Source organism: Podarcis muralis, chromosome 5, assembly GCF_964188315.1.
Source record: "Podarcis muralis chromosome 5, rPodMur119.hap1.1, whole genome shotgun sequence".
Classification (NCBI taxonomy): Eukaryota; Metazoa; Chordata; class Lepidosauria; order Squamata; family Lacertidae; genus Podarcis; species Podarcis muralis.
The window spans coordinates 96564482-96585989 of NC_135659.1; the positions used below are offsets into that span (position 1 = coordinate 96564482).

General features: G+C 49.3%; 1 protein-coding gene across 3 annotated transcripts in view; it reads left to right on the forward strand.

Moving 5' to 3' along the window:
• Window positions 1–7192: 7192 nt before the first annotated feature.
• The window catches only part of HELZ2 (helicase with zinc finger 2), a 51618-nt gene continuing 37302 nt past the window's right edge, over window positions 7193–21508 (forward strand). For 2 of the 3 annotated variants that reach the window (XM_077929407.1, XM_077929408.1), the window contains exons 1-2: window positions 7481–7782; window positions 19980–21098. In XM_077929407.1, the coding sequence (XP_077785533.1) occupies window positions 7496–7782; window positions 19980–21098 (1406 nt within the window). In that variant the 5' untranslated portion in view covers window positions 7481–7495. Of the gene's footprint in view, window positions 7431–7480; window positions 7783–19979; window positions 21099–21508 lie in introns of those variants that run through there. The other variant, XM_077929410.1, reaches the window with a different exon arrangement.

Sequence of the window (21508 nt, forward strand, 5' to 3'; positions counted from 1 at the left end):
AGGCAAGCTAAAGCAAGGAGCCAGTGTGTCATTACTCGGAGCTGCAAAGGCGGAGAGACGTCACTGGAAACCCGTGACAGGCAGAACCACAAAGGGGAAATGGAAACCGAAACTTAACTGCTTTACAGCTACGTCTGGCTTAAAGTCCTAGCGCCCTTTGCTCTCTGCACATCGATCCTGGCTCCCTCCCATTAGGAGCCGCAATCCCATTCAGAAGGACGGGCTCGTTATTGCAAAAACACTGCAGGGTGCCAGATAATTACCGGGTGAAACTCTGTCCGTCTCTCCAGACCAGTATCACCTGGCAATGGATTTCCAGGGGGGCTTTCTCAGTACACCTGGAGGGAGGAGGAGGAGGCAAGATAAAAAAGGGGAGATAAGGATGGAGCTTCGCTTGAGAATTGGGTTTCCTCCAAAATCTCTCTTCAATGCCAAGACTCAGCCAGGAATAACCATTGATGCAGAGTTCATAGAATTGTAGATTTGCGATGCAGGAATCTTAAGTTGCTTTGAACATGTGCAGAGTGCCCCTTGAGCTTTATCAAAGGTGCCGTTTTCACCTGGGTTCCTCTGTTAAGATTATACCTGAGAAAGGATCCACAGAAAAGCTTATTCCCCTCCCTCCCCATTCCTTCAGGGGAGGAGTGAGTCGTGGACATTTTGTGTGTCTGTTCTTTTTGCAAACGCCAATCCCACTGAATCCAACGGGGCTTACTCCCAGGTAACGTAACAGGTTGAACATCTGTTCCCTTCTGCTACTACGCCATCAGCCTCCAGACCTTTCGCCATGAACTGAAAAATGGGCTCTAAATATTAGCCACCTCATGATCCTCAATAGACGGTCTCTCTCCTAACCAGCTCAGAGACACCGTGTCACCGTATATAGTATAAGGCTTAACGTGCTAATTCGTTTTTCTGAATTCAGATCGAAGCTGGTTTTGGGGTGAACACATTGAAATGTGGTACATATAAGAAAAAAACAGGATAAATATGGAGGGCAGCTAGCACTGGCCCTATAGGCTCCCTGCTTCCCAAAACATCAGTGAGTGTGTCTACACAGCCCTTGTCGGCATAGAAGGGGAAAGGAAGAACGATGTTCTCTGCCTGTGGCAGTAGTTTGGAGGAAAAGCAGAATGTAAATGTCTATAAATGAGCAGGTTAGCAATACTACCAGAGGACACTAGCTAAATCCGCAGCAGGAAAAGACAAGTGAAATGGGCATAAAATAAATTCGCAGGTTACAGGACTGGATTGCGTTTGCTTTTCTTTTGAGAGTCTTCAGGTCACTTTCAAGGTTTCTTGCATCAGAGTCCCGACATTTTCCTCTGCGGGAAATTCCTTGCAACAGTTTGAGAATGCCTGGGAGAAAGGAATGTTCAGGACAATTACAAAGCGAAATGGACTAGGGCTGTGGTGGTTTGCCTTACTAAATGGAAAGGGAAAATAGAACCCAGCCCTGCAGGAAGAAAGGGAATGGATCAAAACAGTTTGGATGTGTCAGTAATGACTTGGCTGACTAATATTCTACAGTCTTTAAAATGTGTGGAAAGGGAAGGGGTATTGTTTGGCTGTTTCGTTTTAACCATTTACTTGTTTTTATCCTGTATTTTATTCCATGAACCGGAATAAATAACAGCAACTGCATCTCAGCATCCAGGACCCAAGTGACCACTCAGATCCATGCAAATGTTTTGATCAGATTCAGAATGACAATCTAAGGGGTAACTCAGTCAGTAGAACACGAGTCTCTTAACCTCAAGGTCTGGGGTTTGAACCCCACATTAGGCAAAAGTTTTCTGCAATTCTACGATTCTATTATTCATTTGCAAACCCCCTCGCTCCCCCACTTTTCTTTCATCTAATGTGGACTGTGAGCTATTTGGGGGGATTTTATACTAGGTACAATGAATTGGAACATTGTTCATGTTATATTTCAGTATTTTAATTGTGCTTAACAGTTTCAGCAAGAATCCCTAAGCGGTTTACGGAAATTATAAAATTGGAGTAAAGCAAAGTAGTGCAACCAAAGATCGGAATGAAGTAAATACATTATTATTAAATTTAGATCGCAGGGCAGTTCACAGTATAAAAACACAAAAATACATAACAAGAACCCCACCCCCAATTTAAAAGGTCATCGATTGTTTAATTAGCCAAAGGCCTGGTTATAGAGGAAGATATGTAATGTAACTGAAGATATGTAGTTACAGATAGGTAGCCGTGTTGGTCTGCCATAGTCAAAACAAAAAAATTTCCTTCCAGTAGCACCTTAAAGACCAACTAAGTTAGTTCTTGGTATGAGCTTTCGTGTGCATGCGGTATCTGAAGAAGTGTGCATGCACACGAAAGCTCATACCAAGAACTAACTTAGTTGGTCTTTAAGGTGCTACTGGAAGGAATGTTTTTTTGTTTTGAAGATATGTAATGAAGGTGAGAATTCCACAAACGGGGAGTCGTTGCAGAAAAGAACCCTTCTTGTATTGCCACCCTTCAGATGATAAAGGTAAAGGTAAAGGTACCCCTGCCCGTACGGGCCAGTCTTGCCAGACTCTAGGGTTGTGCGCCCATCTCACTCTAGAGGCCGGGGGCCAGCGCTGTCCGAAGACACTTCCGGGTCACGTGGCCAGCGTGACATCGCTGCTCTGGCGAGCCAGAGCCGCACACGGAAACGCCGTTTACCTTCCCGCTGGTAAGCGGTCCCTATTTATCTACTTGCACCCGGGAGTGCTTTCGAACTGCTAGGTTGGCAGGTGCTGGGACCGAGCAACGGGAGCGCACCCTGCCGCGGGGATTCGAACCGCCGACCTTTCGATCGGCAAGCCCTAGGCGCTGAGGCTTTTACCCACAGCGCCACCTGCGTCCCTTCAGATGATACCACATTTTAATTCTGATTGTGTCCACTCAGGAGTCCTGTAGATTTGAAGGGGGATCAGTCCCAGGTCAGTGAGGATCACAGCCCAAAACTACTGAGCAGGATAATTTTAATGTTTTATATTTTATAATGTAAAGTGATTGGCGATTTTGATGTTCAAGTGTAAAAAATAAAGGAATAAAAATTCTCACATCCAACTAGTTGCCTTCAGTAGATGCAACTCCCAAACCTCTTTTGGGTGGTGTTTCTCTTGCAGTTGCTTATCTCTCCTCCTTGTAAAGACAACAGTTTATTTCTGCAGAATCACCTTCTTGATCCTCACATAAGGTACCCCTGGTTGTACCCCCACCCTATCAATAAGCAGCTGACCATCACAAGGTGCCCCCCACCACATTTCTTCCTTTGAAGCAAGGCAAGGCAAACTAACTTTTAGAAACAGCATGCTTTTTATTCCCTCCCCTTTTTATTTCTTTATTTGCTGCGATGCAAATTATTGGCTGGTTGCTGGCCTGGGGGTAAACTCCATCCAGATACTAGTTTAAAAGGCTTTAGTTTGGCTTCCAGTCTACAGTCAAAGCAGGGAGGAAACAAGTCCCAAGAGAGATAGATATAGTTAAATGGAAGTTGATGTGGTCATTCAAGGTCACCTTGGTTCAAAGGTAATCCCATCAAGCCAACATAACAATAGGGTGCCCCTCCCAGTGATGGGCCCATTAACCTAGAGCCGAAATTCAATCACACTGGGGAAGGATTGTTAAGACCACTCGTCTCCATAAAGAAACAAAAGAGTAGCCCAGCCAAGGGGAGGGGAGAGGCTCTCCATCCTGCCAAAGGATGCTAGCCTAAAGGAAGTGCAGGGATTAAAAAAAAAATGATTAAAGATTTCTTAGTTTGCAAAAATACGTGTGTGGTCTCTCTTTTCAAGCTGTGTTTTCTACAGATCAGTTTCATTTGTTGCAAGACATTAGTGTTGCATACAATCTTAGGCTAGGAAGAAAAGGGGGGGGAATGGTGAAGTGGGGTGGGAATGGGTACCAATGCTTCTATTCTTTTTTTTAATATATATTTATTAATTTAAAATAAATACATTTATGAAAAACAGACGTACATACAAGTAAACGAACATACAATCAAACAAACAAATAACAGAAAAATCAAACAAACCACCACATTATAAAAGATTAATATAATTATCATCATGTATACTCCTGGTATTGAACAGAATTACAAAATTTATAGAAAAGAAATTTTAAAACTGACTTCCAATTAATCTCACTGTACTTTGTCCATCTATTACTTTATACCGAACAGTTACATATTTCTTTTTACCTCCCTACAAACTTATACTTATACAATACAATGCTTCTGTTCTTTGAAGCCCACCCCCGTTCTGACTGCAATACCATTTGCTTGGCTGAAGCATTCCTTGCTGAGAACCACTTTGCTGCCTGAAGTTTGAGAACGGAATTAGAATCATCGAATCGCAGAGTGAAGGGACCCCGAGGATCATCCAGTCCACCCCTCCCTGCAATGCAGCAATACACAGCTGTCCCACACGGGGATCAAACTTGCAACCTTGGCATTATCAGCTATCCAGCTATTGGGGGTCCTGACTCCATTATTTCTCCTGCTTTGCCTCATTGTCTTCCTGCCTCTCTGGGTACCTGCCCAGTGAAGCAGAGATCCTTGCTGCCGTCCCTTCCAGGGCTCTCTGCCCATTGCTGCTTCCTTCGCAAAGTCCTTCTCAGGGCTCCTTTCCTTGCTGCTGTTGCTGCCCGCCTGACACACACATTTCAACTTGCTGGAGGTGATTAGTCAATCGTAGGTTTCACGTCTTGCTCCCTCTTCCTATTTTTAACTGTGCATGGCTGTGCTTTAGATACAGTTTTTTGTTTCCTATCTTTGAGAGGGGTTGCAGTATTTTGAACCTGTTACTAGACAAGCATTCTGGTCTTCCTGAAACTCAGCTTTCCGCTGAGTTTATTATGCCAGCCATGCATGACTGAGGCCTAGCCTGCAATGTCAGCTCAGAGAACAGGTGAGGGGGCTTCCCTTCGGAAATCCCACTTTGCCTCCTGTGTCATAGGCTCACCCTTCCTCTCTTACGCCTTGCGTGATTGCTCTTCCACGTATGTTGTGTGTGTGTGTATTTAACCGTGATTATAATTATCTTGCCAATTCTCTCAAGAGAAAGGACTTTTCACTAAGCTAAGTCATTCTTGTTGCCCCGATAGATGCACATATTATTCTGAGCTATTCCCCATTGTGGTACAGTCATACCTCGGGTTAAATATGCTTCAGGTTGAGCGTTTTCAGGATACACTCCGCAGCGACCCGGAAGTAACGGAACACGTTACTTTCGGGTTTCACCGCTCGCACATGTGCAGATGCTCAAAATGATGTCATGCGCATGCTCAGAAGTGGTGAATCGTGACCCGCGTATGCGCAGACGCACAGTCGCGTGTTACGTTCTACTCAGGATGTGAACAGGGCTCCGGAACGGATCCCATTCTCATCCAGAGGTACCACTGTATTGAACATGGGCCATCCTTCCTTGGAGGTTTTTAAGCAGAGGGTGGAAGGGCATCTGTTATGGATGCTTGAGTTGAGATTCCTGCATTGCAGGGGGTTGGACTAGATGACCCCCAGGATCCCTTCCAACTCTGCAGTTCTGTGATTCTATGATACCCCTTAGAGACAGTGTTGCCCTTGTAGAGCTCAGTAGGGAGAGAACTTGGAATGGGAACAAGAGCAGAATTAATTGGCTCTGCCTATCACCTCCATTCTAATGTGGAAAATAGCAGCAAACCCACTTACAGTTCGCCATGGGTCACTTTCTCCCAGGCCCTAGTCCAACACTCTAAGCACTACCCCACACTGGCTTTTGCCCCTGCTTATGCCTTTCCTCAGCATCTTAAAAAGCAGAGACATCACCTTGCCAACAAAAGTCCATATAATTAAACTATGGTTTTCCCAGCAGTGATGTACTGTATGGAAGTGAGAGCTGGACCATAAAGAAGGCTGATCGCCAAAGATTTGATGCTTTTGAGTTATGGTGCTGGAGAATCCCATGGACTGCAAGAAGATCCAACCTCTCCATTCTTAAGGAAATCAGCCCTGAGTGCTCACTGGAAGGACAGATCCTGAAGCTGAGGCTCCAAGACTTTGGCCACCTCATGAGAAGAGAAGACTCCCTGGAAAAGACCCTGATGTTGGGAAAGATGGAGGGCGCAAGGAGAAGGGGACGACAGAGGACGAGATGGTTGGATAGTGTTCTCGAAGCGACCAGCATGAGTTTGAACAAACTGCGGGAGGCAGTGGAAGATAGGAGTGCCTGGTGTGCTCTGGTCCGGGGGGTCATGGAGAGGCGGACACGAGTAAACAACAAGAAGAGTTGGAAGGGAATCTCCTGAGTCATCTAGTCCAACCCCTGTATTGCTGGAATCTTTTCCCCAACGTGGGGAGCCAACTTGAATAAAATATTGCCGCCCCCCCAACAATTGATCACAAGATGCAATGAGCACACGCTATTTGAATGGCAATGCCCATCAACTTTGGGGGCCAAGTATTTTATTGGGGGGCGGCGGCGAAGGGACCCCAGCCCCTAGGAGTTGGCTCTTATGGCCACTGTGAACATATCATGTGGTCATTTTGCTTATTCCTTGTTTGATTTGAATGCTGATCACTCCCCCCCACCAGCCCACCATATACTGGAACAAAGACCCAGGAGAGACCTAGTTACAGGTAGGTAGCCATCTTGGTCTACCGTAGTTGAAACAAAATACAGTGGTACCTCGGGTTAAGTACTTAATTCGTTCCGGAGGTCCGTTCTTAACCTGAAACTGAAGCACCACTTTAGCTAATGTGGCCTCTCACTGCTGTTGTGCCGCCGGAGCATGATTTCTGTTCTCATCCTGAAGCAAAGTTCTTAACCTGAAGCACTATTTCTGGGTTAGGGGAGTCTGTAACCTGAAGTGTATGTAACCCGAGGTACCACAGTAAAAAAAAATCCTTCCAGTAGCACCTTAGAGACCAAGTAAGTTTGTTATTGGTACAGTATGAGCTTTCGACCTACAACTTATTATTATTAACTTCTTATTATTGCACTGCAAGTTTGCTATCTATCCATTTAAAAGAAGACATAGGATGGAGAGTCAAGGGCCACGCGCCGAAGCACGGTGCAAGGCCTCCCGTGTTATCCTGGCGCGGAGAACCCATCGCGTCCGCGCAATGCCCCGACTTGCTCCAGAAAGGCGGAGGCGCGCGCAGAGGCAGCCGGCTGCGCGGGTCTGGCTGCGCCGTCGGGGCCGAGCAGGGCGGGCGCGGCTTGCCGGGCTGCCCCGCCCCGGGGCTGGAGCACCGCCTGATGTAATTTCCGAGAAGCGCTGCCATAGGTTTGGCGGCGGCGAGGCCCCAGAAAACGAAACCGTGGCCGGGCTTTAAATAACTCTCCGGCTGCCTCCCCCTCCACCGGCGCATCTTTCCGTCCGCCCTCAACTTCATCCCAAGGCTGGTCGCGGGCATCGGACGCGCATCGCGATTCGGACGCGTTCCCACGGTAAGGCTCGGCGCGGGGCAGGTTGAACGGGCGCTTCCTCCGCCGGCGTTTCCAGGGGGGGGGGCATGATCTCAACCGCCCCCATCTCTCCCCGCCACCCTCCTGCTCCTAGGGAGCTTGGATCTCGCGTGGGAACCGGAGCGGCGGCACGACCCGTGTCCGCCGATCGTCTGAATCCAACCCTCCCCCGGGGGCTTGGAACGGGGATCGCGAGGCTGCTGGCTGCTCGGGAGTTGCGGATCGGGGAGCTTTTGTTGCGGGGATGGGGAGGGGGAGAGTCGGGACTCCCCTCGTGGCGAGCGCAGGCTGGGACGGGCTTGCTGCGGACCCCGTGGCGGGCGAGGGAGAGAAGGTATGAACGTGGGAATGGACGGTGCCGCTTCTAGCCTGGTGCCGGGATGCGCTCTCCATCCCCACTCCAGGGATCTGCCGCGTCTCTGCTTCCCTTCCCTGCCTCTCCACAAAAGAGAGAAAAGGAGAGACAAAGGAAGGGAGAGTTGAGAGCGCCAGGCGCGATCCGGCAAAGCGGGTTTGCTTGCGCCGATCCAATCCCGAGGATGGCGCGGAGGAAGGGAGGCTGGTGCGCCCTCGGGGCGCGCGGAGTTCCCAGCGCGTCTCTGTGTTAGTCTCCATGCGGGTGATGAGATCAGCCGGCGGAACTCCCCGAGACAGCCTCTCTCTCATCTTTCCGCAGAGCGAGAGGTGTTTCTCAGCACCGTCTCTCTCTCCCCTTGACCTTTTGCCGTCCTTAATATATATTTTTTTAAATAGAAAATATGTATACTGGTCTCTATTCATGTAGATACGTGTTCCTGCGCCCTCAGCCTCCCCCAAGCTGGCTCCCTTCAGATGTTTTGGAACACAACTCCCCCAGTCGTCGTCCCCCCCCCCCGGGGCCCAGACATCGGGAGGGCACAATCCATTTGGGGGGCGGAGATCCTGCAAACCTGCCAGGTGTGCTTCTGCCCCTGTGGACTTTGCCAGACTTTGGTCCTCTCTGCCTGCATCTGAGGAAATCGCTCCAGCCCCATCCATTGTGAGCCTTCCAAGGTCACTCCCCCCCCCCTTCCTCCCCCAATCTGGGTTTGTTTTTGCTTTTCTCCGCCTCTGGAACTGCCTCCAGGTTTCGAGGTGGCTCAGGTTGCCAGGCAAGACTTGCCCGCATCTGTTCAGGGCTGTCCTTCCTCCAAGGCTTAGTGTTTATTCTGAAGGCTGAACAACAACAGGGTGACGTAGCAGAGTCTGGCTGGGCTGCTGCTCCATTAGCAACAAGGACTTCTGTGGCACCCGAAAGCTTGCACATTGCGGCAGGAAGGATTTTCATGTATTCCCCACCCACCCAACTGCTGCCTGAGCTTATTTTTTTGGTTTGCGGTTTTGTTACATTTCCACCCCACTTTTAAGGAGCACAAAGTGGCTTGCATAATCCTCCTCCTCCCCATTTATCCGCACAACAGCCGTGCGAGGTAGGTTAGGTGGAGAGGGAGTGACAGGCCCAAGGCTGCCCAGCCAGCTTCATGGCCGAGTGCAGATTTGAACCCTGGTCTCTCAGGTCATAGTCCTGGCACTCTAACCCAGCCCTTTCCAAACCCGGTCCTCCAGCTGTTTTGGGACTACAACTCCCATCATCCCTATCTACCAGGGCCAATGGTCAGAGATGATGGGAGTTGTAGTCCAAAAAACAGCTGGAGAACCAAGTTTGGAAAGCACTGCTCTAACCACTACACAACACTGCCTCTCACAAAAAAGGTGGGAATTCGAATCGGGGTCTAGACCAGCATGCCAGCTGCGAAGCTTCCCTGTCTCTCTCTCCTTTCATCTGGCAAAGTGGGCTTTTTAGTCCACAGACCCAGATGCCACAATAATTATATCAGTCTTCAAGCTGCCATAAGAAATCATGAAGGCAACAGGCTTATATATTTACTATGGTGTCCAGTTGTTAGCTTTGCTGGAGCAGACAAAAACTTTATTTTCAACATTTTCCCCGTGGATCTGGAGGGCTGGAAAGCACAAAAGTAATTGCCCCCAAACCCCTTGACTCTTCCCCCTTTCCTGAAATCCACAATGAATTTCTCAGTTTTCAGACTTTTGACGTTGCCGGTTGACGTGGTTGCTAGACAGTGATCACAAAAGGGCTCATCCTATTTTTAAACGCTATGTGGAAAGTTGTTTTTTTTTTTAATACTGCCTGTATTTGAACAAAGCTCAAAAGCTGTTTGCAATGCAGGTTGAAGCGTCTGAAATGAATTGCAAATGTACCCCCACCCCACACAATAATTTCTGTTTGTGCATTACTCGCGTGTAATGCACAGGCAGACGTGTTGAAGCAGGAGGGAGGCTGAACTGCTGGCAGTAGTAGTGATTCAGTGGGGAATCATGGAATTGTAGAATTGGAAGGGACACCTGAGGATCATCTAGTCCAACCCTGTGCATTGCAGGAATCGAGTCCCTTTGTCCACCTAACCCCACCAGCAGCGGAGGTTTTTCAGTTAAACAAAAATTGCATGAGAACTAACAAGACACATAAGATGTAACTTCACTATGAACTTAGTCCTGGTTCTGCTTGTGAATGCAAGCGGGGGGGGGGGAGGAATCCCCCCCCCCCCACAATCATGGGCGGTGGGGAGGAGAGAGAGATACAGATAGCAATATGGAAACCCAACAAAGCTAATTTCTAGATTTTGATCTAAGGTAGAATACGTGGCTCCGCTGGTGCAATCGCGCAGCAGTTGACTTCCCTGCCATTTTGCTCCTCTCTTTCCCCCGGTTCAAACGCAGGCGGTTGCATCAGAAAATGACAGCATGTTTATTTTACTTTGTCTTCCCCCAAGTGAAGCTAATAACCCGGAGACTGCTAGGATTGCACAACGCTGTATTTGCAGTTTGCAAAGCCACCCGATCCTCAGTATCGCTGACTGGTGAAGTTAAGGAACGGGGAAACCTTCCGCAGAAAAAAGAAGCCCTGGGCTTTTTCCCGCTTTGCATTACTAGGATGTAAGGGGGTTCATTTTTTCGGCTGTTTGCATTCCATGTGCAGGCCTTTGTGTGTGTGGAGAAGGGGGGAAATTTAGCCTGGGGGTGGGGAATGCCAGAATGAGGGGCTCTCTAGACCAGGGTGTGGGAAACTATTTCAGCCCTAAGGGCAAATCCCAGGGGGAGGCAGCGCCAGAGGCGAGCAAAAGGTGTCACTCATGGCTCTGAATGTTGACATCGCGTACCGTGGGAACCAGTACAAAATTGCAGCTTCTGTTTTTGGGATGCCCAGCTGCGGCTTTGCAAAGAGTTGTGGTTGTGCTGATAAGTTCTGCTTTGGGGTGTGCCAAACAGTGAGCGCTTGTTCACACCTACCAGTTATCAGTGCGCAATTAAGTTTCAAACAGGGGGGCTGACTTTTGAGTTCCAGAAATGTACACCCTCCTTTTCTCTCTCCACCACAAAGAAGATAAGGTTCGGGATCCTATTATTCCCCCTCCTGCACAACACCCATTGTTCCTTAAGTTACTTCCGCTAGATGACCAGGAGCTAAGATATTTCAAGTTCAAAGCCTAAATAGGGTTGTGTTTCCACACCCAATATTTCTGTTATCTGCTCTCCAGAGCGAAAGGAGCCGTTCTCTGTGTGCTGGACAGAGAGACACCCTGGGGAGAGTGAAGAGTGTTGCAGAGATTTTATTATAAGCTACTTCTTATTGATTATTTATGCACCACTCTTGGGCCCAGCGGTGCTCAGCAGCACGAATGCGAGTGCCAGAGGGTGATAAGTTAGGAAGGAAGCGTTGGGAATCCTCCGTATCGTAGCAAAGAGAAGCCGCTTGACAACGATTTGAATTCAGGGACCGTAGGGGAGGGAAGCAGTGTTAGAAACTAGGATAGAATCATATCATAGAATCTTAGAGTTACAGTCGCACCTCGGGTTAAGAACTTAATTCGTTCTGGAGGTCCGTTCTTAACCTGAAACTGTTCTTAACCTGAAGCACCACTTTAGCTAATGGGGCCTGCCGCTGCCACCATGCCACCACCGCACAATTTCTGTTCTCATCCTGAGGTAAAGTTCTTAACCTGAGGTACTACTTCTGGGTTAGCAGAGTCTGTAACCTGAAGTGTATGTAACCTGAAGTGTCTGTAACCCGAGGTACCACTGTATTATTATTATTATTATTCATGTAATTTCTATACTGCTTCATATTTTAAAGATAAAATCTCAATGCAGTTTACAGCACGTCAAAGCATCAAATAAAAACAATCTAGAATAAAAGAAATTCAAGCTTCCAGGAAAATATTTCAGATCCTTCTCTAAGTGGCATTTTGCATTCCCTATATTTATTTCCCTACTTAATTTATAGAGCCAAAGTACTTTAGGCAACCAGTGTGGTATAGTGGTTAGAGCACCAGACTAGGACCCAGGAGATTGCATGGCTCCCCACTCGAGTCACGAAGCTCACTGGGTGACCTTGGTGTCAGTCACAGCCTCTTAACCTACCTCACAGGGTCGTCGTAGGGATTAACTGAGAATGGGAGGTGAACCATGTATTCCTTGGAGAAAAAGGTGGGATATGAATGCAATGTTGTTAGCCGCTCTGAGCCCGGTTTTTTAACTGGGAAGGGTGGAGTCGAACTGCTGTTCGACAGTGGAATTTGCTGCCAAGGAGTGTGGTGGAGTCTCCGTCTTTGGAGGTCTTTAAGCAGAGGCTTGACAACCATATGTCAGGAGTGCTCTGATGGTGTTTCCTGCTTGGCAGGGGGTTGGACTCGATGGCCCTTGTGGTCTATTCCAACTCTATGATTCTATGATTCTATGAGTATAAATAAAAATGTATTATTATTATAATTATTATAATAAATAAGCTCGTCTGCTTAGCTGCTTAAGAAAGCTGGAGGGGCCAACCAGATGGAGATGTCTGTTGCCAACCAGGCATCCAGGGATCTCCGCGTGATTGCAGTTGGACCTGCGCCAGTCGTAAAACATGCCTGGTGCCTGGCTAATTTCCAACACTGGATAGAATCATCAGCGATGAAGACAAGGCTTTGTGTCTGACTGATGCTTGTGAACAGATAAGGTTCAATCAGCTGCACATTCCTGCGTTCAGGGGGTTGGACTAGATGACCCTCAGGGTCCCTTCCAGCTGTCCAATTCTATGATTTAGTCCAGGTTCCAGGCACCTCTTGCCTTGACAAACAGAAGCCACTCAGATCCGCTCCCCTGCATCTGTTCAGACTATGTGACAGCCGTCCTCTAACCCTGTCCTGGTGCAGGACTGATAACAGTCAAAGCAGCTGGGAAGGGAGAGGGTGAGTGAGGTGGGATGGAACTGGGGGAGAGGCATGTGCTGGCATGGGGCAGGGTTCTTTGGAAACACAGCGACTGCCAGCTCAGTTCCAGGAGTGCTCTCCCTGATGCAACAGGAGCTGTTAATATTTGCAAACCGGACAGCATTTTATTCCTAGCCTGCATTCTGTGGCTGTTTGTGGGTCTTCGCCCGGGCTCCCTTATTGCACCATTGCGCAGAGGCGTGGCTTCGTATATTTGTCCTTGGTCTTGTGACAAAGGTGGGGTGGAACCTCATGTGAAATAGCGGCAAAAGTGTGTAAGCTCTGAATTGGGAAGTCTCTGTTTCAGATCTTGCTTGTGCCGTGAGCCCAGAAGGCGACCTTAAGCAATCCGCCCGCATTCTGCAAGATAAGGTTAAAAATGCGGTCTGGCGTTACAAGTTTGTTGTAAAGCAACGCTGGGGAACTTTGCCCTTCCAGATGTTGAAGGACTGCAGTTCCCATCAGCCTCAGCCAGGGTGGCTTTAGGACTGATGGGAGTTGGGATTCTGGCAACACCTTGCTTACAATCCCATAAGACACCTCCTCAAGTGTCCTCAAATGCCACCCCCGCCTCTCTCTGCTATGTTACCGCAGGTTTGCTGTGGTTTATTATCCAAGTTTGTCTTGGAAACAAAAGAGCATTTATTAGTTTATTAGTGTCCCAATCACACAAAAACGATTTGCATCTTTGGCTGCTCCCAGGCAAAGCAGTCAGAATCAGGAAGTGAAAATAAAGTGGCATTTATCACCTTGTGAGATGAGAGGAGTGCTTGTGTCTGGGCAGCAGTGCCCCAGGTGGAATCTTAGCCTGAAATAAGAACAGTGTGGCACAGGGGAAGGTGTGAATGTGGCAAAAGGGTCCATAGATAGCGCAGTGCAGTTGGTGAGATTCTTTCTGTAGCTGCTACCTTAAAGGTAAAGGTACCCTGACCTTTAGGTCCAGTCGCGGACGACTCTAGGGTTGTGGCGCTCATCTCGCTTTGCTGGCTGAGGGAGCCGGCATTTGTCCGCAGACAGCTTCCAGGTCGTATGGCCAGCATAACTAAGCTGCTTCTGGTGAACCAGAGCAGCGCATGGAAACGCCGTTTACCTTCCCGCCGGAGCGATACCTATTTATCTACTGGCACTTTGATGTGCTTTCGAACTGCTAGGTTGGCAGGAGCAGGGACCGAGCAACGGGAGCTCACCCCGTTGCGGGGATTCAAACTGCCAACCTTCTGATCGGCAAGCCCTAGGCTCTGTGGTTTAGACCACAGCACCACCCGTGTCCCAGCTGCTACCTTGTTGTTGTTGTTGTTGTTGTTTAGTCGTTTAGTCGTGTCCGACTCTTCGTGACCCCATGGGCCAGAGCATGCCAGGCACTCCTGTCTTCCACTGCCTCCCGCAGTTTGGTCAAACTCATGCTGGTAGCTTCGAGAACACTGTCCAACCATCTCATCCTCTGTCGTCCCCTTCTCCTTGTGCCCTCCATCTTTCCCAGCATCAGGGTCTTTTCCAGGGAGTCTTCTCTTCTCAAGAGGTGGCCAGAGTATTGGAGCCTCAGCTTCAGGATCTGTCCTTCCAGTGAGCACTCAGGGCTGATTTCCTTAAGAATGGAGAGGTTTGATCTTCTTGCAGTCCATGGGACTCTCAAGAGTCTCCTCCAGCACCAGAATTAGGAGTCCACATATTTTGACTTAGAAAGGCTATTCATCGGGAAATAAGGATTTGTTTTAAGTTTTTCATGTGTGCTAAAACTGTCTTGAGGTTTTTTTTAATCGTTTAACCACATTAACAAACATGGATACATATGCTATAATATTACTGTTTTAGTTAAATAAATTGTTATTAAGGAAATGATTATTTTTCTCCTTCCAATAAAGAACAGCAGAAACGTTGTCCAAACATAAACAGTTAGCTTAATAAACCTCACAATAATTTCATCGTTATCTGTCTATGTATTTCTAATAGTATAACCAAATCAGTAATTTTTGATATAATTGTAAAAATTACTCTGAAAATTTATTATTCCAAAAACGAAACCTTCATCTGGTTGTAAATGTTAAGATTATACCAGCAAGAACGAGTCTTTCTGTAAAAAAATGACAGTCCCTGCATGTATTCTGAAAGTGGCGAAGGGCAAGCTGGCGAGTTCCTTTGGACTTGGCGGGGAAAGAGGTGTCCCTTAAACTAGTTTAAACTGGCAGAGTTGACTTGGTAAAAGGCTGCTATCAAAAAGGGCAGCTTGCCTGGTGAACTGTGACATTTTGGGTTGAAATGTCACTGCCCGGTACTTATCGACCAGGATTCAGTTTACATTGGCTGCCCTCTTTGAGTGCACGATTAGGCCTCTTCGGTCTATGAAAAACAAAGAAGCCCACATTTTCAGAGTTTTAGAGGCTAGGTCTTTCTGTATTGTGCCCAGTATACAGACCAGAACCACTGAGGCACTAAACCTGCCTTCCCCACAACCAGGTGCCCTGGAGATGTTTTGTACTACAACAGCAACGACCCTGTGAGATAGGTTAAGGGGCTGCATCAGACTCCAAGGTCACCCAGACAGCTTCCTGAATGAGTGGGGATTTGAACCCAGATCTCCCAGGCCCTAGTCCAACACTCTAACCACACTGCTAGAGTCCTCCTGCTAGGGGGGCAACTCTATAAACTGAGTAGGTAAATAAACATGGGGAAAGCAAAATGTCATTTAGAGAAAGATCTGAAATATTTGTGTTATTCTGGAATGTTTTATGTGATGTTTTAATGTGTTGCAAACCAGTGTGATATTCCCCCCTCTTTAAAATATAAAGCGGTATAGAAATGAAATGAAAAACAATTATTATAAGGCACCATTTGTCGATTAGCTTTTATGTCTGAGTTTCTAGCACTGCCTATGAAAGCACATGAGCAGCCACAAGTGCCACGTTGGCAATCCATGGTTTTTTGTTTCTCTAGCATGGGGTGTGTGTGTGTTTCCTTGGCATTGGGGATGCCCCAGTGCCAAGCAGATGCGAATGCCCACCTTTGTTTTTAGTTTTTGTCCAGTTCTCCGGGGCCCTCAAAAGAGTGCTTTGCATTTGTCGGAGAGCGATGCTGGGAGTGACTGTTTGCCCAGCTGGAGAGCAAATCTCATCTCGCATCGCACGGTATCTCTACAAACAAATGATGTTGTGGTCTTGCCCCACCCAGTTTCTGGGTCAAGCTGCCAGTGACTCACAGATCTTGCATTTTAACTTTCGAGGGCTTCTCTTGGGACTCCCTATTTGTTCAAATTTTTTTGTTTTGTTTGCTGAAGACATTTCCCTTTCGGTTTTGAGAATGACTCGAGCGATAGTCATTCTTTCAGGCTCACATCTGCTGATGCAGCGCCGACGCCCACTCTGCGTGGTCTCCTTGACTTTGTTCTTCCTCCTCCCCAACCAGCCATCCTTCTCCCCAGGGCTGGGCCAAGGGGAATGCCAGCCACTCGCAGGTGTTAGTCCTCTTCTAGTTACTTTGACTAGTTTCTAACAGTGTTAGAAACTCGGGTATACAGTCGTACCTTGTTCTGCAACTGGGATCCGTTCCGGAGCCCCGGCCACTAGGCGAAACGGATGCATTGCAAAGCGCCATGTCTGTGCATGTGCGCGGAGCAGTTTGCACTTCTGCGCATGCGCAAAGCGCGGTTTAGCACTTCTGCACATGCGTAAGTGGCAAACCCGGAAGTAACCCGTTCCACGGACGTTCGCCGGAATGGGCGCTAGACAAGGCGGACGTTCATGGAGGTATTACTGTACAGTCAGACCTCGGGTTACAGACGCTTCAGGTTGCATTTTTTCAGGTTACGGACCGCCGAAACCCAGAAGTACAGGAACTGGTTACTTCCGGGTTTCGGTGGTTGCACATGCACAGAAGCGCCGAATCGCAACCCGCGTGTGCGCAGATGTGCAGCTGTGGGTTGCGAATGCTGCAGGTTGCGAACGTGCATCCCGCACGGTTCATGTTCACAACTCGGGCATCCACTGTATCAGCGAATTACCAAATGGCACCTTAAGCCAAGTTACAGTCGCCGCAACAAGAGTTTTTAGGTGCCATTCCCCCCATAAGTTGTTTGTTGTTGTTTCTATACCGCTTTAGATTTTAAAGAGAAAACCTCAAAGCGGTTTGAAACATCAAATAAAACAATCCAGAAGAAAACATATCCAACCTTCTCAGATCTCAGTGACATTTTGCTTTCCCTGACACTGCTTAGCGTTATGTCTGATTTGGGGATCATGGCTTGTTCTTGGCTTACATCCCATGGTTTGCTGGAGGAGAAGTGGAAAGTTTAGCTGCGCTGGCTGAGGCTCATGAGACCAGTAGTCCAAAACATCTGGAGAGGGCAGAACCAGGTGTTTGGCACGCAGAAAGTCCAAATGAAGTCCTCGGTCCCTCCAGCGCAAATATCTCTGTTGCAGTATTCAAAATTATCTGGGCGCCAGGCCCATTTTGCAGCTAGCTACCAAGCACTTGCCACCAAGTGAAGATGCCTGGTGCCAGGATTGTACCTGACATCTCCACCTTCTGGGGATCATTAGATCTGGACTGTTTTCATACACCAAGACCCCATCCTGTTGAATTCCAGGTACCAAAATGCCTTTTCTGTTCAGCCTCAGCAGGAGCAGGCACCATTAAGGAAAAGAGGTCGGAATAGGCCGATAGACATGTGGACTATCCCTGGATCAAATGCCTTTTCTTCTTTGAGTTCTCAAAGTTCTTAAGATGGCTCACGGTTGCCATCTGAACTAGCCAGATGTTTAACTGATAACCATTCATAGCCATCCTTTGAAAAATAAGACTTTTAGAGCCACCTTGCCCCAAAATGGCCGCTAGACATTCCGTTTTGGCTACCGTAACCTTGGTTTAAGGAGCCATTTGGCACCTGGGTTACATATCTGAGCTTCTAACGCTAGCCTGTTAGCACAATGGAGCAAATCAGCATTGCTGGCTTAGGGCGATGTATAGCGAGGAAGAGAGCTGGGAGAGCTGGTTCCTGTTTTGCTGCAAGCAGGACGTGGCTCTGATGATGAGCTGGTGCAACGCAGTTGGCAGAGAAACCAGTGCCTGGTGGAGCAAGGTTCTGAGAAGCCCGTGGAAGTCAGCCAGGTTTGGGGGCAAGGAAGGTTTAGGAGAGGATTTTCGGTCACAGCAGGGATCCCGATATTGTACTTGGCAAGACAAGAGAGAGAGAGAGAGAGAGAGAGAGAGAGAGAGAAGGTAACTGCGTCGTATTGTGTGCTGCCTACCCCTTAAAGGTGCCTCTGGATGAATTTGTAGTCCATAAACAAGGTTTGTTAAATTCTACCCCTCCAACCCACGGCTGGCCATTCTCAATACTTCCATTAAAACACAGTCATACAGTGGTGCCTCGCAAGACGGAATTAATTCGTTCCGCGAGTTTTTTCGTCTTGTGATTTTTTTCGTCTTGCGAAGCACGGTGTCGGTAGTGAAAACTCCTACCGGCCTAAAAGTTGTCTGCCCGCCGCGGGCAGGAGGGAGGGAGGGAGGGTCAGCGACGGTGGATGCCTATTGCCCCTGTTGCTGCTGCAGCCGGCCAGCCAGCCAAAAGCGCGCGAGCGGAGAGGGGCGCATCCAGCCCGTTGGGAGAGGAGCGCGGGGGCGCGTCCCCGGTGGCTCCCAAGCTGACCTTGCCTGGCTCGGCGCCTTCCGCGCTGCCAAAGGGCGACTCACCTGCTGCCTGCGCTGCGCCGGGACTAACTCGAGCGGGGCGAGGAGAACACACACTCGCGCACACACACACCGAGAGGCAAACTTGCCACAGCCCTCGCCGTCGCGGGGTTGGAAAGCGCGGAGATGCAGGTAGGGGGCGCCCCTCGCAGGGCGAGCGCCGGAGGACCTGGGCAGGCGCTCTTGTCACCGCCGGGGCGCTGGGGGGGGGGGAAGGAAGGAGCCCCGTCCGAAGAGCCCCGGAGCCTGGCCTCCCTAACTGGGAGTTGTGGGGAGGGAAGTGTGCGCGCCTTGCTATTTTTCGCCGAAACAAAGCTCCCTCTCCCTCAGAACCCGCCTTCTTGCCCCTACGGAGACGCACACCGCGTGCTATGAGTTGCTCCTCAAAGTCAAGTCGCAACTGTATTAACGGTTTTAAGAAAAAGGAAACAAACTTGCAAGACGTTTCCGTCTTGCGAAGCAAGCCCATAGGGAAAATCGTCTTGCGAAGCAACTCAAAAACGGAAAACCCTTTCGTCTTGCGAGTTTTCCGTGTTGCGAGGCATTCGTCTTGCGGGGCACCACTGTACCTCGGGTTACAGCTGCTTCAGGTTGCATTTTTTTGGGTTACGGACCGCCGAAACCCGGAAGTACTGGAACGGGTTACTTCCGGGTTTCGGCGGCCGCGCATGAGCGAAAGTGCTAAATTGCGCTTTGTGCATGCGGAGAAGCACCGAAATGCAGCATGTGCAGGTGTGGGTTGCGAACGCTGTGGGTTGCAAACGTGCATCCCGCACGGATCACATTCGCAACCCGAGCGTCCGCTGTATTTCAAAGAACTGCTGCCCTGCTCTGCTATCTAGGGAAATCAAAGTTGCTTGCAAAACAGAAGGAAAACAAATAAGGGCTTAAGGGCCTGACTTCTGGATTAGGCCTAAGAGAGCCCATCTTGTCTGGCCTTCTGTTCTCCTCCTCTGGAGGGTAGGACTCGAACCGATGGCTTCAAGTAACAACAAAAGAGATTCTGACTAAACATCAGGAAGAACTTTCTGACAGTAAGAGCTGTTTGACAGTGGAAAGGACTCCCTTGAGAGGTGGTGGACTCTCCTTGGAAGCTTTTAAGCAGAGGGTGGATGGCCATCTGTTATGGATGCTTTTGTTGAGATTCCTGCATTGCAGGGGTTGGACTGGATGACCCCAAGGGTTCCTTCCAACTCTACTGTTCTATGATTCTATGAACAACAACAACATACTTCTACCCCACCCATCTGGCTGTTTATTTCCTTGACATCTGACAGGAGGGCATTACTCAGGGCAGGTGCCACTACTGAGAAGGCCCTGTGCCTGGTTCCCTGTAGCTTCACTTCCCCAGTGAGGGAATCACCAAAAGGCCCTCGGAGCTGGACCTCCGTGTCTGGGCTGAACAATGGGGGTGGAGACGCTCTATCCCTGAGGCTGTTTAGGGCTTCTTGTGGACTTTTAAAAACAGTTCTGAATAAAACGCTAATTGCTTATGAAAAAGAAGGGCTGACTTGTTGCAAGGCGGATTCCTTATTCTCCTCTTGTTGTTAATTCTTAGGAGTTTTGAGAGCTGCGACGGGAGCTACCCTTCACTGGGCATCCATAGCTGTCTTGGATCGACATCTCACGGCGCTGATTGTTCTCTGCTGACTGAGCTCATAGGACCCTTTCAAAAGATGCCCCTGTTGAACGGGGCGGTTGCGACACCGCTGGACGGTCTCCAGCAACAACTCACCTTGTACCTGGCCTGCTCAAAATGTGCCCAGCAGGAGAACGAGAGCACCTACAGGTTGAAGGAGGTGGCGCACCGCTGCATGATGGAGATTCTCCTGGGCCGGCGCAGAGGCAAACGGGGGAAGCTGTGGCGAAAGGTAGACAGGCGGCCCAGCTTCCCAAACCCCACGCACTACGACGTCTGCAGGTATTACATCGCCGGTTTGGGTTGCACAAAGCACCGCAACCGCTGCACCTTCGCCTGGAGCTGGGAGGAGGTGTTAGTGTGGACGTTCGAGCGCGCCAACAACATGGAAAGGCGGGCCCTGAAGAGGCTGGTGCAGCAGGCACAGGTCGGCAGCTCCGCCAACGGCCTTTCCAGACCTCCGGCTCTCAGCATCTCGGAGGAAATCCGGAGCGAGTTCGGGGGCCGTTTCCAGGAGATCTGCCGGGTCTGCTTTTACCAGACCCCACAGAGGATCTCTGTTAAGGACTCGGCGCCAGCTTGCCAGGGGCACTGGGGATCTCTTTTGGTCCACGTGATCTCCGACGGCAAGAAGAAGGAGCAGTACACGGAAGTCCGGCCCTGCCCAGGAGGCTTGAAGAAGTTCAGCTACTGCAGATACGTCTCCGCCGGCAAACCTTGCCGCCACACTGTTCACCGGTGCAACTACTCCCACAGCGACGTGGAGCAGGGCGTCTGGGAGGCGGAGGCGAACCGGGGCTTGGTGCGCAGAGATCTCCTCCATCTGCCAGCGGTGGAGAGCAAGCCGGGCGAGGAGGTCTTGCAGCCCAGCGTGCAGTTCTACTGCAGGGTCTGCCTGGTGACCTGCAGCTCCCAGGAGTCCTTTGAGAACCACTGCTCCTCTGTGGAGCACACGCAACTGATTGCCACGGACCCCGTGACCGAGTGGGCTCACCGCACCCCTCCCTACGGCCTGACGGCCTTCGCCCTTTGCAAAAGGTAAGCGCTGCAGTTATTCTTTCCTGGGTCTCTCTGGCGGCCAGGAGTGCATTTGCGCAGTTAAAAGTTACATCCCAATTAGATTACTGCAATAAGGTATGTTTGGTGGAGATGGAGGACAGGGCCTTCTCGGTGGCTGCTCCCAAACTTTGGAATTCCTCCCACCCTGAGAAACCATACTGGCTCCCTCCTTGTCCCTCCGATGGCAGGTGATGACTTTCTTGTTCTAAGTGGCTTGGGGGGACCGACTGCTTTTAATAGAATGACTGGCATTATTGCACTTATATGTATGACATGCGTAGAACCATAGAATTGTTGAGTTGGAAAGGACGCCAAGGGTCCTTATCTAGTCCAAGGCCCTGTAATGCATGAATCTCAGCATGCATACATATTTAATTGTTTATTAATGA